The 16,236-nt window shown below is 43.4% G+C and overlaps 1 protein-coding gene across 1 annotated transcript in view; it reads left to right on the top strand.

The window, feature by feature from the left end:
• The window catches only part of LOC149468508 (beta-1,4-galactosyltransferase 1-like), a gene marked incomplete at its 5' end in the record, with an annotated part of 83,570 nt that extends 69,423 nt beyond the window's left edge, over positions 1 to 14,147 (top strand). Inside the window, 2 exons of the mRNA XM_089670131.1 lie at positions 8,544 to 8,648; positions 13,404 to 14,147. Coding sequence (XP_089526257.1) covers positions 8,544 to 8,648; positions 13,404 to 13,548 — 250 coding nt within the window. The remainder of the gene's footprint in view (positions 1 to 8,543; positions 8,649 to 13,403) is intronic.
• Between the last annotated feature and the right edge of the window lie 2,089 nt (positions 14,148 to 16,236).

Here is a 16,236-nt window from a genome sequence, read left to right as displayed (position 1 = left end):
AGAGGAGGGGTGTGTTTTAAATAGCACTAAAAATTGGACATGGCTTTAAAGGGGTGTGGTTAAATAGTGTCTGAGATTACTTATATAGTGCAGAATGAGGTAATGTTAAATAGGGAATGTACAGAGTGGTGTGTATGACAGTGGGTAGTATGTACAGGGAGAGGAGTGCAGAGTGTATGGCTGTGGGTAGTATGTGTAGGATGGTGTCAGTAGTCTTCATTTTTATTAGTATTATTTTATTTTTTTCTTACAATTTTATGATTTTTTTTTACAAATTAATGTTTTATTATTTATATAATTTTTTTTCAAAATGCTTTTAGGTGGCCAGTGGATGGTGTCAGTAGATCAATGGTGTGGATGTCAGAATTTTTAAATTTGTATTATCTAATGTTTTATTATTTTTTACAATTTATTTCTGTAGTATTTTTTTCACAATTATTTTGTGGGGGTTGTGGACAGTGTCAGTAGGGAGTGAAGAGGGAGCACTAGTATATGTTGGGCTTTCATTAGATTAGGATGAATAAACAGAACCTCTACCCCCTTATATCAGAAGGAAGGGAATGGATGGAGGGAAGGACGGAAGAAAGAAAGAAAAGGGAGGAAGAGAGGGAATGGATAGAGGAAGGATGGGTGGGACGAAAGAAGAAAAGGGAGGGAGGGAGGGAATGGATGGAGGAAGGAAGGAAAGAAAATGGATGGAGGAAGGAATGAAGGAAAAGGAGGGAAGAGAGGGAATGGATGGAGGAAGAAAGGGGAGGAAGGAAGGAAAGGGATGGAATAGATGGAGGGAGGAAGAAAGGGGAGGGAGAAAGAAAGGAAGGAAAAGAGAGAGAGGGAATGGATGGAGGAAGGAAGGAAGGAAGGAGAGGGAAGGAAGGAAGGGTGGGAGGAAAGAATGAAGGGAGGGGATGGAGGAAGGAAGGAAAGGGAGGGAGGGAATGGATGGAGGAAGAAAGGAAATGGATGGAGGAAGGAATGAAGGAAGTGGAGGGAAAGAAGGAAGGAAAGAAGAAAAGGGAGGGAGGAAGGGAATGGAGGGAGGAAGGAATGAAGGAAGGAAAGAATAAAAGAAAAGGGAGGGAGGGAGGAAGGGAATGGAGGGAGGAAGGAATGAAGGAAGGAAAGAAGGGAAGGAAGTAAGAAAAGGAAAGGAGGGAGGGAATGGATGGAGGAAGGAAGGAATGAAGAAAGGTGAGGGAGGAAGGAAGAAAAGGGAATGGATGGATATGAAAAGGGAGGGAGGGAATGGATGGAGGAAGGAATGGATGGAGGAAGGGATGAAGGAAAGGGACAGAAAGAAGGAATGAAGGAGGGGAGGGAGGAAGGAAGAAAAGGGAATGGATAGAGAAAGGAAGGGAAGGAAGAAAAGGGAGGGAGGGAATGGATGAAGGAAAGAAGGGAGGGAAGGAAGAAAGGGAGGGAAGGAATGGATGGAGGAAGGAATGAAGGAAGGGGTGGGAAAGAGGAAGGAATGAAGGAAGGGAAAAAAGGAAGGAAGGAAGGAATGAAGGAAATGAAAGGAGTGATGGAAGGAAAGAATGAAAGGAGGGAGGAAAGAATGAAGGGAGGGGATGGAGGAAGGAAGAAAAGGGAGGGAGGGAATGGATGGAGGAAGGAAGGAATGGATGGGAGCGAGAGATAGAGGGAGGGGGAGAGAGAGAGGGAGAGAGAGAGAGAGGGAGGGGAAGAGAGGGAGGGAGAGGGTAGGGAGGGGAGAGTGGTAGGGAGAGAGGGAGAGAGAGTGAGGGGGGAGAGAGGGAAAGGGGGGAGAGGGAGAGAGAGAGAGAGGGAGGGAGAGGGGAAGAGGGGGGGGGAGAGGGAGGGGGAGAGAGGGAGGGAGGGAGAGAGGGAGGAAGGAAGAAAAGGGAATGGATGGATAAGAAAAGGGAGGGAGGGAATGGATGGAGGAAGGGATGAAGGAAGGGGATGGAAAGAAGGAGGGGAGGGAGGAAGGAAGAAAAGGGAATGGATAGAAAAAGGAAGGAAGGGAAGGAAGAAAAGGGAGGGAGGGAATGGATGGAGGAAGGAAGGAAATGGATGGAGGAAAGAATGAAGGAAAGGGAGGGAAGGAAGGAGGGGAGGAAGGAAGGAAATGAAAGGAGGGAGGGAGGTAGAAAGGAAGGAAGAAAAGGGAGGGAATAGATGGAGGGAAGGAAGAAAGGGCAGGGGAGGGAAGGAAGGAAGGAAAAAGGGAGGGAACAGATGAATAAAAAAAGGAGAGGGAAGGAAGGAGGGGTGGGAAGAAAGAATGAAGGGAGGGGATGGAGGAAGGAAGGGAAGGAAGGAAGAAAGAAAAGGGAGGTAGGGAATGGATGGAGGAAGGAATGAAGGAAGAAAAGAAAATGGATGGACAAAGTAATGAAGGTAAAGGAGGGAAGGAAGAAAGGGGAGGGAAGGAAGAGAGGGAGGAAGGAAGGAAGGAATGAAGGAAGGGGAGGAAAGGAAGAAAAGGGAGGGAGAGAATGGATGAAGGAAAGAAGGGAGGGAAGGAAGAAAGGGAGGGAAGGAATGGATGGAGGAAGGAATGAAGGAGGGGGTGGGAAGGAGGAAGGAATGAAGTAAGGGAAGAAGGAAGGAAGGAAGGAAATGAGGGATGGGAGGAAAGAATGAAAGGAGGGGAGGGAGGAAAGAATGAAGGGAGGGGATGGAGGAAAGAAGAAAAGGGAGGGAGGGAATAAATGGAGGAAGGAAGGAATGGATGGGAGAGAGAGAGAGGGAGGGAGAGGGGAGGGAGGGGGAGAGTGGGAGGGAGAGAGACAGAGTGAGAGAGAGTGAGAGGGAGGAGGGGAGGGAGGGGGAGAGAGAGGGAGCGGGAAAGGGGGGGAGAGAGGGAGGGGGAGGGAGGGGAAGAGGGAGAGGGGGGAGAGAGGGAGGGGGAGGGAGGGGAAGAGGGAGAGGGAGGGAGAAGGAGAGGGAGGGAGAAGGAGAGGGAGGGGGAGAGGGGGGGAGGGAGAGAGAGGGGGAAAGAGAGGGGAGGTAGAGAGGGAGGGGGAGGGAGAGAGATGGGAGAGAGAGGGAGGCAGGGTGGAGAGGGAGAGGGAAAGAGGGGGAGAGAGGGGGAAGGAGGGGAGAGAGAGTGGGTGAGAGAGAGTGGGGGGGAGAAAGAGGGAGAGAAAGGAGGGGGGAGGAAAGAGGGGGGAGGGAGAGAGAGGGGGGAGAGGGAGGGAGAGAGAGAGAGAGAGAGAGAGGGGGGGAGGGTGAGAAGAGAGAGAGGGAGAGAGAGAGAGGGGGGGGGGGAAGAGAGAGGAGGGAGGAAGTGAGAGGGGGAGAGAGGGGGGAGGGAGTGAGAGAGAGGGGGAGTGAGAGGGAGAGAGAGAGAGAGAGAGGGGGGGAGAGAGAGTGTACATTCAGAAGCATCACAGAGCTGCCGGCTGATCTGGACAGGGGAGGCAGAGCAGATCCTCTCTCCTTTGCCATGGAGGATGGGGGGAGGGGCTGGACACTGTCAGAGAAGAGGAGGCATAAGAAACCTGCGAGGGGGGATGAGGAGCACAAAGGGGGGACCCAGGAGGGAATTCCAATGCATAGTCAGGGATGATCGGTGCAGTGGAGGGACAGTGACAGCATCGATCTCCCTGCATGGATTTCATCAACGCAGCTGGAAGCCTCCCCTCCCGTCACCCGACTCACTCTGCCACCACATGAAGTGACAGGTGAGCTACTTTAGGGTCAGGATCAGAGACTGCCTCCTCCTCCGCTCCCCACACTGTCACTGGACAGTGATCCTCTCACGGGCCCCCTACTGACCCCGGGCCCTCGGGCAATGCCTGAATGGTCAGTCCGCCCCTGGATAGGGCCATGTTTACCACAGTGTAGCATCCCCTCTTCTTTTAACAGTCTGTAAATGTCTGGAAACTGAGATTAATTGCTGGAATTATGGAAGAGAAATGTTTTCCTATTCCTGCCTGACATAGCATTCTAACTGTTCAACAGTCTTGGATTTTCTTTCTTGTATTTTTCTTTTCAAGATGCACCAAACATTTTTAGTTTGTGAAAATTCTGGACTGCAGGCAGGCCAGTTAAGTACCCGGACTGTTCTACTATGAAGCCATTTTGTTGATATAGATGCAGTATACGGTTTAGCATTGTCCTGCTGAAATATGCAAGGCCTTCCCTGAAAAAGACATTGTCTGGATGGGAGCATATGCTGCTCTAAAACATGGATATATCTTTTAGCATTGATGATGCCTTTACAGATGTGCAAGCTCCCATTCCATATGCACTAATGCATCCCCATACCATCAGAGATACAGGCTTTTAAAATGAGCGCTGATAACGAGCTGGCCCATGGTTGCCAAAAAGAATTTCAAGTTTCAGTTTGTCTGACTACAGAATAATTTTGCACTTTGCAGTAGACCATTTTAAATTGGCTCTGGTCCAGAGAGGGTGGCATCTATCAGGGTCATGTTCAGATCTAGCTTCTTCTTTGCATGATAGAGCTTTACCTTGCATTTTTGGATGGCACAGCGAACTGTGTTCACAGACAGTGATTTTTAGAAGTATTCCGGAGCCCATCATGCAGTGGTGTCTGCAGGCCCGAGGGTCACAGACATCCAATATTACGTTTTGGCCTTGTCTCTTGCACACAGAGATCTCTATGAATTTTCTGAATCTTTTGATGATATTATGTATTGTAGATGATGATATATTTAAAGTCTTTGCAATTTTATGTTAAGAAATATTATTCAGAAAATGTTTGACAATTTGAAGATGCAGCTTTTTACAGATTGGTCAATCTCTGCCCATCTTTACTTCTGAGACACTCTCACTCTCTAAGATGCCCTTTTCTTTACCCAATCATGTTACTAACCTAAAAAGCACAGAGAGGTAAGTGTGTGCTAAAAGTCAACTAAGCTGCTGAAACACCAAAAGCTACCAAAAACATCCAGGCCTTTGGAGATAGGTCTTTGTCCATTCGGGAGAGGTGACCCACTCAGGAGACAAGACTCCATGTTGAATAAATTCCCTACCCGCAGGACTGGAAGAGTTGGGACGGCTAATTGAGTCTGCAGGACTGGAGCTGAGGCAACTAGCAAGTCCAGGTTACAGCACAGATGACAGTGTTGATGAAGTAAAAGCCTTGGCATCTTTAATGACTTACAAATGTGCAGTTGTAGTGAGCTTCTAACAACCCACAGAACTACATGAGGAGTGGCAGAGCCATTGCTGACAGCAGAGTGAGCAGTGAGGGTCATCAGACCAAACCATATTCACCTTTAAAGGGGCCTCCAGTTCATCCACTGAGAGTGTTATCTCTAAATGCGCTTATTGATTGCACATCTGGTGAGTGCGCAGTCTTTATACCATTGGTCACATCACCACTTTACCGGATAGACCACAACCAATTGAAGATTTTAGATCTCCCACGCACTTATTTTGGACAATTTTGATTATCGATTTTCAGCACTTTATTTCTGTTTCAATATTTTTATTAGGAAAGTTTTGTTTTTAAGAATATAACAAGCTCAAATTACGCCCTCGCAGGGGCAGAGCAGAACAATAACACATAAACAGAGCCATCCTGCTGACTTGTATTAGTCAAATAATGAAATGTCCAATGACATCAAGAAGGGACGGCAAAAAACCGAACCAAATAGTAGCAGTAGTCCAACATAATATCGGAAAAAAAGAGAAAAGAAAAAAGGTTAGAAAAAAATAAAGAAATTAAACAAAAGGGAATCATAAAGAAAACATGAAAGAAGGGAAACTAGATGGATCCGGGGCTATCACAGGCAGCGACTATAGGAGGCCATAACTAGTAGGAGGCAGGGATGGCAAGGAATAACGTATCCAAGGTTCCCAAACCTTAAGGAATCTCGGATGAGAATCATGAAGAATGCTAGACATTTGTTCATTGAACAACATAGCATTCATCTGGGTCTTCACCCCCTGGCAGACTACTGAAGGGGTTCTCCAAGCTTGAGCTATAGCACGTTTGGCCGAAATGAATAGGTAGGATGCCAATTTCTGCTGAGACCTAGACAGAACCAAAATTGGGCAATGCAGGAGGGCCACCTTTGCATCCCTATGGACCGTAATATGAAATAGCATTTGTAGCAAACCAAAAACCCTAGACCAGAAGCCTATCAATCGCAGGTACGACCACCAAATGTGCAAGATATCCCCGCTTAGACCACAGTTCTGGAAACACCTATCTCCGCCAGTCGGATTAAAGTGAGCAGTCCGAGCCGGGACTCAGTACCACTGCAGTAGAACTTTGTAGGCTGCCTCAAGAGTGACTGTATTGAATGAACATTTCGCCACCATTCCCCAGGCCATACGCCAATCCTCCGCCGCAATCGAGACACCCAGATCTCGCTCCCATTGAGAGACATAAGACAGGGGTGGTGAGGAAGACCTACTGTTAAGGGAGGCATAAATTACAGAAATGAGACCAGGGGACCTGGGGAATGCTGACAAGCTTGTTCAAAGGGCGTTTTGCGGTAAGGGTATGTAGAAGTACGACGGAGGGATAGGACCCAGTGGCGCAATTGCAAATACCGATAATATTCCCGTGGCGGGACCCCCCCTTGATTCTCGAAGAGACTCCCAAGATGGAAACGTACGAGCGCTCAGAAAATCATGTACAATAACAAAGCCATGGGAGGTCCACCAAGAGAAAGAAGGGGGATGTTCTAGGCCTGGTGGAAATAAAGGATTATGCGTAATTGGCAAAAGAGGTAGAAATGACAAAATCAAAATTACCCGAATATTTTACAGAATCCCAGGTTCTTAAACTGTGAAGCATGATAGGGCTCAAATCCGGAGGGCGCAAATTAGGTGGGAGCAAAAACAATGTAGTTAAGGAAAGCAGAGCACAGTTGGGTAATTCTATCGTGGCATGAAGCATAGACAACTGGGAAATTTGAGCCGCCAAATAGTATCTAGAAACATGTGGAACTCCCAAACCTCCCTGTAATCTATGAGTATACAGAGTGGCTCTAGGCACTCTGGTATTCAGCACTTTATTTCATGCATCATTGGTCACTGCATAGTGACAGAGTTATAGGATACCACTAAGTCACTTTATTTGATTGATCTGTTAGCACTTTATCACTGGTCACTTTATTGGATGTTCTCATTTACATATTTTTATATGCATATTTCACACATGTGGTTATGTTAATTGTAGCACTGCACCCAATTTTATGTTCATGTTACTAACCTGTTGCCAATTAACCTAATTAATTGCAAAATATTCTAACAGCTCTTCTACGTTAGTATAGTTTACTTTGCCAGCTTTTTGTTGCTCTGTCCCAACTTTTTTAAGATGTGTTGCTGCCATTTCAAAATTATGTTTTTGCACAGAGCAGTCCAGATCCTCCTCTTCTAGGGTCCCCTACCAATGCTCCTGACTCCTCCTCCCTTCCAAGTACCCCCATAGCAAGCCGCTTTCTATGGAGCACTCATGCAAGCTTGATCCTGACCTGGATGTGTGCATCTATTGACACACACAGTGTGGCTCAGCCTAGCCCCCTACTCCTTCCCCACTTGATTTGATTGATAGCAGCAGGAGTCAATGGCTCTCACTGTTGTCTCCATGTCCAGTGAGGAAAGAACAGTTTTGCAGCTCTTGGGTGCAGCGCTGGATCGAGATTGGGCTTAGGTAAGTATTTATGGTGGGTTGCGGGGGATCTGATCACAGAAGGCTTTATACCCTAATGCAGAGAATGCATTAAGGTAAAAAAAAAACTTCTGCCTTTACAGATGTATGATATCTTCATCTGCATCTCTGTTATCTTGGAACAAAAACCACTGGCTTAGAAAATCCCCCCCCCCCCCGCATCAAAGCTTACATTTATTCCCTCCTATCCAATCACCAGTAAAAAAACCTTTCGGAGCCCCTTTAATTTTATTTTTTCACCCAACTCATGACATCAAGTGTCCCTTGCAGGTGCTCTTCCGCTAGTGGAGAACAATGTTCCAACACTGCAGTATAGGCCCACCAATGATCAGTCTATTCAACACCCCTTTTATCATCAACATGCTGCCGCTAGAATCTTAGTTTTCAGAACTGATGGACAATAGGAAGTGCCCACATTGTTGCCAGTGATGTGGACACTTCACATTAGAACAGTTATTAGTACAAGTTATTGTGATTATGTAATCTGTAAATAAAAATGTTCTTTCTGCCTATAAATCCTGATTAGAAGCTGCAAAGCATTTCCATGCAACAGTGCCTAGGCACCCCTCCTTTTTTTTTTACCCTCACAGGTCAGAAATCTGACATCATCAGATGGATATCCCACCCACTCCTAGTCTTGAATAGTGTATTACACTGATGGTATTCTTGGAGTGCTGGGTCTAAGAACAGGAAGAGCTGCTTCATTATACAACATTTCTTTCACAGGAAAAGGCTATCTCACAGCACTGTGGAATGAAAGAAAAAGTGGGCAAAGAGGTGAAAGATCAGCTTATGCATGACAGCTGCAAGTGCTTTATAATTTACAACTAACATTTCTCACACTGCTTGATGGATAAGGTTGACTAAGTCAACTTTAAGCTGCAGCCATAACTGAAATTTTACAATTTTTTTCATGAAGGGTGATTGCTGCTAAAATGAAAATAGAACGTCCTGATCCAATGATTTCAAAAGCAACAGCGATTCTTCATAAAAGAGATTCAGGCAATGAGCGCAACCCAAAAAGGTATGTGAGAAGAGAATGACCTGAAAATGCATTTATATTTTATATTTGTGCGCCAGTTGGAAAGTATTCATTAAGAACAGCTCCAGGTACACAAAGAGACTCAGCATTAGGAAAAAAAACAGTTCAATGGTAGTAAAAAAGTAAGCTGATCCTAGCTAAAGTAGCACATTAACCTTCAATGTTGTGTAGAGGTAGCTCTCTCCACTGAGCTGGATGTGTGGAAGAGATAGGACATCTGCCCAAGGTTGAAAAAACAAAGGCGGAGAGCCTGCAGTGTGTTCCAGGGTGGTAGCTTGGGCTATGTCTAAGAAGGTAGTTTCTACATCTGTACACAGCTATACCTGAAAAAAGAAAATATACCATAATAAAACATAAATAAATAAATTACAAGAAAAAATATTAATAGCTAGAAAAGACCTCAGATCCACCTATATATTGAATTCTTCCAAGGTAAAGAAATCCTATATTTCGTATGCTCCCAAATATGATTATTTATACATAATACTGTTTGTAATGAATTCTGGTAATTATCTTTAACTTTTGTTTATTACTACAATGTAGACCATCTCTTAATAACTTATATTACACGCTGTATGTTCATATTTTTTCAGTATACATTAAAACCAAACCATGTACTTGGATTATGTTCTTTGAATATACAAATCATCTGTAGGTTTAAATGAAACCTGTTAACAGAGAAAAATATGGGAATGAAAAAAATAGTGTTGCGCTGCCAGGGAAACTTCTAATTCAATATATAGTGTCTAACAAACAAATAAAAAATAAAGTCCTCCATACTAAATATCAAAGTCCACCAAAAGTGTGCAAAATCTTCATGCAGCAACTGTGCACCAACCAGCAAGTGATTATAATGCTGCTTACCAAATCCTTAGACCCCACAACTTAAGAGGTCTAAATCAGCATTTAAAAGATGAAAAATCCCACGTGGATGGATGGATGGCTCCAGCTCTCTTTCTCTCACACCTCAGCAAGCCTCAAGCCTCACTCTATCATGAATAGCATGCCCCAAAAGTGGTCACTGAATCGCTTCTCATATACCGGACTCAGCAGCAAAAGCACATACCAAGAAAAGAGCAAGGAAATCCCATAGTGAAGTACAGTTTAAAAACATTTATTAGGAAACCAAGTGGATACTCACAAAACAAATAGTATGACAAGCATGTGGCACAAGCATGATCGTATGTCTTCAGCTTGCATAAAAGAGCTCTCTGTAGACATACGATCATGCTTGTGACTTGCTTGTCATATTTTTTGTTTTGCGAGTACCCACTTGGCTGTTGGGTGCGGTATATGAGAAGCAATTCAGTGACCACTTTTGGGGCATGCCATTCATAAAAGAGTGAGGCTTGTGGCTTGCTGAGGTATGAGAGGAAGAGAACCGGAGCCATTTAGACCTCCATGAGTTGTGGGGTCTAAGGATTTGGTAAGCGGCATTATATTCATATGGTGGTTGGTGCACAGTTGCTGCATGAAGATTTTGTAAATTTTTGGTGGACTTTGATATTTAGTTTGTAGGACTTTATTTTTTGAATTGTTTGTTATACACTATATATAGAATTAGAATATTTCCTGGCAGCAGAACACAATTTTTTTCAGTTGTCTTACAATATTTGTGTGTGGATATCAGTGAATGCAGCAGTCAGAAATTTTAACTTTCTAACCTTTTTTTAACCGCTTTCCTACCGCCCTATAGCAGATATACTGCTACAGGGCAGCACGGGTGCCCAAAAACACATATACAGTTGTGTTCAAAATAATAGCAGTGTGTTGAAAAAAGTGAATACAGCTTAAAATCCTTCTAATATCTTTTATTTCCATACACACAAATGCATTGGGAACACTACACATTCTATTCAAAATCAAAACATGAAGAAAAATATATCAAATTTGGGTTGTTCCTCTAAGAAAATTGAAGAAAAGTGAATATTAGACTGTTCAAAAACATACAGTGTTTTTATTCTTCTTTACAAACTCAAACATTCACTATATAAACTGAAAAATGTTTGAAGATTTTGCTTTCCTTTGAATCAATTAATATTTAGTTGTATAAGCACTGTTTCTGAGAACTGCTGTACATCTGTGTTGCATGGAGTCAACCAACTTCTGGCACCTGTGAACAGGTATTCCAGCCCAGGATGATTGGACTACATTCCACAGTTCTTCTCTATTTCTTGGTTTTGCCTCAGAAACTGCATTTTTGATGTCACCCCACAAGTTTTCTATTGGATTAAGATCCGGGTATTGGGCTGGCCACTCCATAATGTCAATCTTGTTGCTCTGAAGCCAAGATGTTGCACGTTTACTGGTGTGTTTGGGGGCGTTGTCTTGTTGGAACACCCATTTCAAGGGCATTTCCTCTTCAGCATAAGGCAGCATGACCTCTTCAAGTATTCTGATGTATTCAAACTGATCCATGATTCCTGGTATGCGATAAATAGGCCCCACACCGTAGTATGATAAACACCCCCATATCATGATGCTTTCGCAACCATGCTTCACTGTCTTCACAGTGTACTGTGGCTTGAATTCAGTGTTTGGGGGTCTTCTGACAAACTGTCTCCGGCCACTAGACCCAAAAAGAACAATCTTACTTTCATCAGTCCACAAAATGTTGCGCCATTTCTCTTTAGGCCAGTCAATGTGCTCTTTCGCAAATTGTAACCTCTTCAGCACATGTCTTTTTTTCAACAGTGGGACTTTGCAGGGGCTTCTTGCAGATAGCTTGGCTTCACATAGGCGTCTTCTAATTGTAACAGTACTCACAGGTAACTTTAGACCTTCTTTGATCTTCCTGGAGCTGATTTTTGGCTGAGTCCTTGCCATTTTGGCTATTCTTCTATCCATTCAAATGGTAGTTTTTCGCTTTCTTCCAAATGCTTTTAAAGCATTTGTGATCATTTTAGCTGAGCAGCCTATAATTTTCTGCACTTCTTTATATGTTTTCCCCTCTCCAATCAACTTTTTAATCAAGGTACGCTGTTCTTCCGAACAATGTCTGGAACAACCCATTTTCCTCAGAATTTCAGAGAGAAATGCACTGTAACCAGCATGTACAACATTTGCTGCCTTCCTTCCTTAAATAAGGGCAATAATTGCCACCTGTTTTTCAAAGAATGAATGACCTCACTAATAGAACTCCACACTGCTATTATTTTGAACATGCCCCTTTCAATTAGTGATTCAATTACACAGAATCAGTATCATGCATGTCATGACTGTTGGGTCTGTTGGATTTCTATTACTCTACTACACCTGCTGGTAAATTATTTGCCATGTAGAAATATCATTTCTACCAAAAACAGTGATTGATCAGGTTAGTGATGTCTGACTGCTATTATTTTGAACACAACTGTATATACCTGATTTTGCATTTCCGGGTAGGGGGCGTGTGCGCCCTACCCACGCTGCATTTCGCAACCACGGCTTTCAATCACTGGGTCCCGGCCGGTAACTACTCGCTGGCGCCTGGTGATTGCCAAGCATCTCCAACGGGGAGGAGAACTGTTTGTAAACAAAACAGTTCACCTCCCTGTCAGCTCGTGCATACTGCTTTGGATCGCTGTGCACAACACAGCCATCCAAAGCAGTGTGCTTACAGTGAAGCACACAGACACAGCTTATAGTGAAACAGCACACAGTTAACCATTTGATCGCCCCTCATGTTAACCCCTTCCTGCCCAGTGTCATTAGTACAGTGTCAGTGCTTTTTTTTTAGCACTGATCACAGTATTGGTGTCACTGGGGATGTCAGTGACACCAAGTCAGTGTCAGAATGCCTGCTGCAGTCCCGCTATAAGTCACTGATCACCACCATTACTAGTAAAAATAAATATATTTTTTTTTAATTCCAGTATCTATACCGCCATTTGTAAACACTAAAACTTTCACGTAAACCATTTAATTTACACGTATTGGGATTTTCTTTTTAGCAAATACATTTTGGCCTAAATTTATGAAGAAATTTGATTTTTTAAATTTTTTTACTGGACATGTTTAATAGCAAAAAGTCAAAAATATTTTTTTTTCCTCAAAATTGTCAGTCTTTTTTTTTATAGCGCAAAAAATAAAAAATGCAGAGGCAATCAAATACCACCAAAAGAAAGCTCTATTTGTGGGAAAAAAAATGTAAATGTCATTTGGGTGCAACGTTGCATGACAGCGCATTATCGCAAAAAAATGGCCTGGTCAGGAAGGGGGGTAAATCCTCTTTAGTGCAAGTGGTTAATTTGATTGATTAATTTGCCAAGCACTGGTTAAGCACAATATTAGAAATATAGGAATGCCATTGATTCCCTTGTGAAATGATAGACTTTACAGGACAAGTACTCATACACTGTCTAAAAAACGCAAGAAACACTCCATTACTCCACCCCCCTTACCTAAACACCTTATAAAACGTAGCCACTCCACACGGGGATCTTAATGCTGGTAGGACTTGTCCCACTGACAGTCCACTTGATTCATCCCTTCAGTCTTGTGTGGTCATAGATTGTATTGCTGATTGTGTTGGGTGGATTGGTTGATACAGTATGTGTCAGCAGGTTGTCAGCTATACCACAGATTTAGTAGCTGGTTGGTGTCTTCCACTGACTTTCAGCTTTTTTTATGTTTCTGACAAGAGAAAGTTTGTTGTATAGAAAAGAGATACAATCTTGCTGTATAGAAATGAGATTAGAAGGCAGGATGTTTGGCTTCTACTTATATGATTTTCTTCTCTTTTGTCTTTTCAACCAGTGTACCGCTGATAAGATTAGCTGGAATGCGAATGCACAGAGATGGACTGAGTACACTGAACTACACAATCATCAGTATTACAAAGCATAGACTTTATACTAAAACAACGGTTGATATTGGTCTGCCAGAGGAATCCCTCATCTAGAAGAACATAATCTTTACAGTACATACTAAATCAGGGCTGAAACTATGAAACTGGGGGGGCAGTGGGACATGTGCCCTGGGCGCTGCATAGAGAGGGGCGCACTAACATTAGTAGTGACAGCTGCATCACTACTCCTGTCAACCCAGCACCAGGAGTGAGGAGGAGAGAGCTGTGCATAGTTGCCAACAGTCCCGCTTGTTACCTGTTTGTCCTTGGATGTTTTCATCTCCAGCTCCATCTGGGGAACAGAGTGAGCCTCCCTTACTTAATGCACAAGTCCCAGGTTACTGCAACAGCCACTAGCTACTTTCCTCTTCCTCCCCCCTTCTCCTCCCTCTGTGCTTGCAGTGAGAGCTCTGCATGGACTATACAGTTGCTGAGGCAAGAACATCTTTCCCTGCCACACAGAAAAAGACATGAGCTACATGAATGAAGGCATGAACTGAGTCGGTGGCTGCTGACTCCTGTCATATTGGTAATATAAACATATAGATATGTATTTGGGTTTATTAATATAGTTTTATAACAAACTGTAATAATCAATGCAAATAAATATCCACATGTTCATATTACCACTAAATAAATATATATAAAAGCAATTTCACAGTGCAATTGGTCACTTTAGCAATTTTTCATGTCTTCATACACATAATGACAACATCTCCAATAGCAACCAAATGACTGTAATAATAGATATGTGCAGTATTATGCCCTGAATCCCAGGTGGTTGTCCCAGGTCCCTGATGCTGCAGTCACCGACACCATAGCAGCATCTCACCCTGCCACTTGCCACATGTCTCAACAGTATATTTCAGAGCCAAGGAAAACTCCTCTGCACAGTATGAAAGCATGTGCATGGGGTGTGCTTGGGCACACCCTAATCAGGGGATTGGCTGCTCGTTGGAACCTGGAGAGGAGGGGTGGTGGGGGTGGCATTAAGTAGAACCGACGGACTGTATTTTTCTCTTGCAGCAGCTGGAAGCTGGATTCTCCCTCCCACCGTCATTCACCTGCTGCAAAAATAAAATGCAGCCCATTCGTTCCACTAAATTCCACCCCCACCTCCCCTCCTCTGTAGGTTCCTCTTCCTTCTGCTGCCCAGCTTCCCCTTTGCTACCATGCTCCCCTTCCCCCCATCTGCAGCGCTGTGGCTCTCCTCTTCTCCTGCAGGCTGCTGCGGGGGATGTTTCAGGATGGAGAGCAGGGAAAGGGGTCACTAAATGTGTAATTTACCATTCTCTTCCTTTTGTGAATGAACACAATGACTGATCGGTACTGATCATTCACTGTGTTCATTCATAACTGAAGCATATTACACTGTGTTTATTATGCTTCAGTTTGTGAATGAACAGGAAGCCGCTCTGTACAGAGCCTTCTGTTCATTCACTGTCCAGTGCAGCTGAGGCTGCATGGAAAGGGACTGGGGAATCTGTTCTCTGTCTCAAAAGTGAGACATCGGGGGTTTGTTTAGACCCTTATATTTCACCAAAGTCCCCCAACAGGGCTCCTGAAAAACTGTAAAAAATTATGAAAAGTAATATTGTAAAAAATAAGTGTAAAAAAAATAAAAAATAAAGTTGAAAAAAAAAACTGCTGACACATTCCACTGCCACACTGACATCGTCTGCCATACTGACACTGTCCTCTTTGGGAAGGGGGGAGCCAAACTGAGTCTTTGCCTTGGGTGAAAGAATGTCTACCTTCCGCCACTGTACTATATATTCATAATGTGCATAGATCATTTTACTGCACCTAGGTCAAGTTAAAAAAAAACACAAAACAAAAGAAAAGTAAAAACTAGTAACCTAACCTGCACCGAATATCTTATAGAAACAAACATGCCATAGAATCATGGCAAAGAGAAATCATGAACTGATCAAGAAATCAAGAAATGTGATGATACATTCTAACATTTTCTATAAAAGTAATGTTGCAGCACCATGCCTGAGGCAACATTTGAGCTTTTGGTTTAATTTATATGCAAAGTGGACAGGCTTCCACATTTCACTGCAGTATGTTGGACGGTGATAATTACAATAAAATAATTCAATCAAGGTCTCTCCTCCTGCACATAACTGCTACAATTTATAAGGGCCAGAATGTAAGTGTTTATAAAAAAAGCTATACTTACCATAAGCCTTGTACACCCGTGCCGAAACCAGCTGGTTCAACAGGAATGTCTGACTTTCGGCCCATTTGTACAGCTGTCTGTTCTACAGAATCCCATCTCACGATGGCATTCTGGAAAGCCAGTTTACGACCCACATCCAATCAGCGCTTGTTGCCAATGGGAGGGGGGGGGATAGAGACATGCTCTGCAATGTGGAACACAAGGGTCAGGTAAGTATGTGGCAGGGGGGACCCTGATCTAATGAGGGAAACTGCCATTTTTCTTCATAGTCCACTTTAAAGAACCCTCTTCATGAGAAATATGTGATAGTTGCATAGCTATCTCTGGCATTCCAAGGTATGGACCTGGAACATGCAGCAAATGAAAGTCAGATGATTTTATGTCTGTCTTTTGTGGGTGACTCAAAAAGTACCGAAGCAAAGGAATCATAGTAGTAAGCAGGCAGCTAGTATTTTCAAAGAAAACCAGAAATTGCAGCATCAATATTTTTCTCATTTGCTTTATGCACCAGCTGAGACAAAAACTATAGAGCATGTTTCCTGGGTTCTAGTGCTGAT

The sequence above is a fragment of the Staurois parvus genome, unplaced genomic scaffold (assembly GCF_062004578.1).
Source record: "Staurois parvus isolate SC_StPar_1 unplaced genomic scaffold, SC_StPar_1.0 ptg000086l, whole genome shotgun sequence".
In the NCBI taxonomy this organism is placed as follows: Eukaryota; Metazoa; Chordata; class Amphibia; order Anura; family Ranidae; genus Staurois; species Staurois parvus.
Note: the sequence above shows the minus strand (reverse complement) of the source record. Positions and strands in the feature narration are given on the sequence as shown.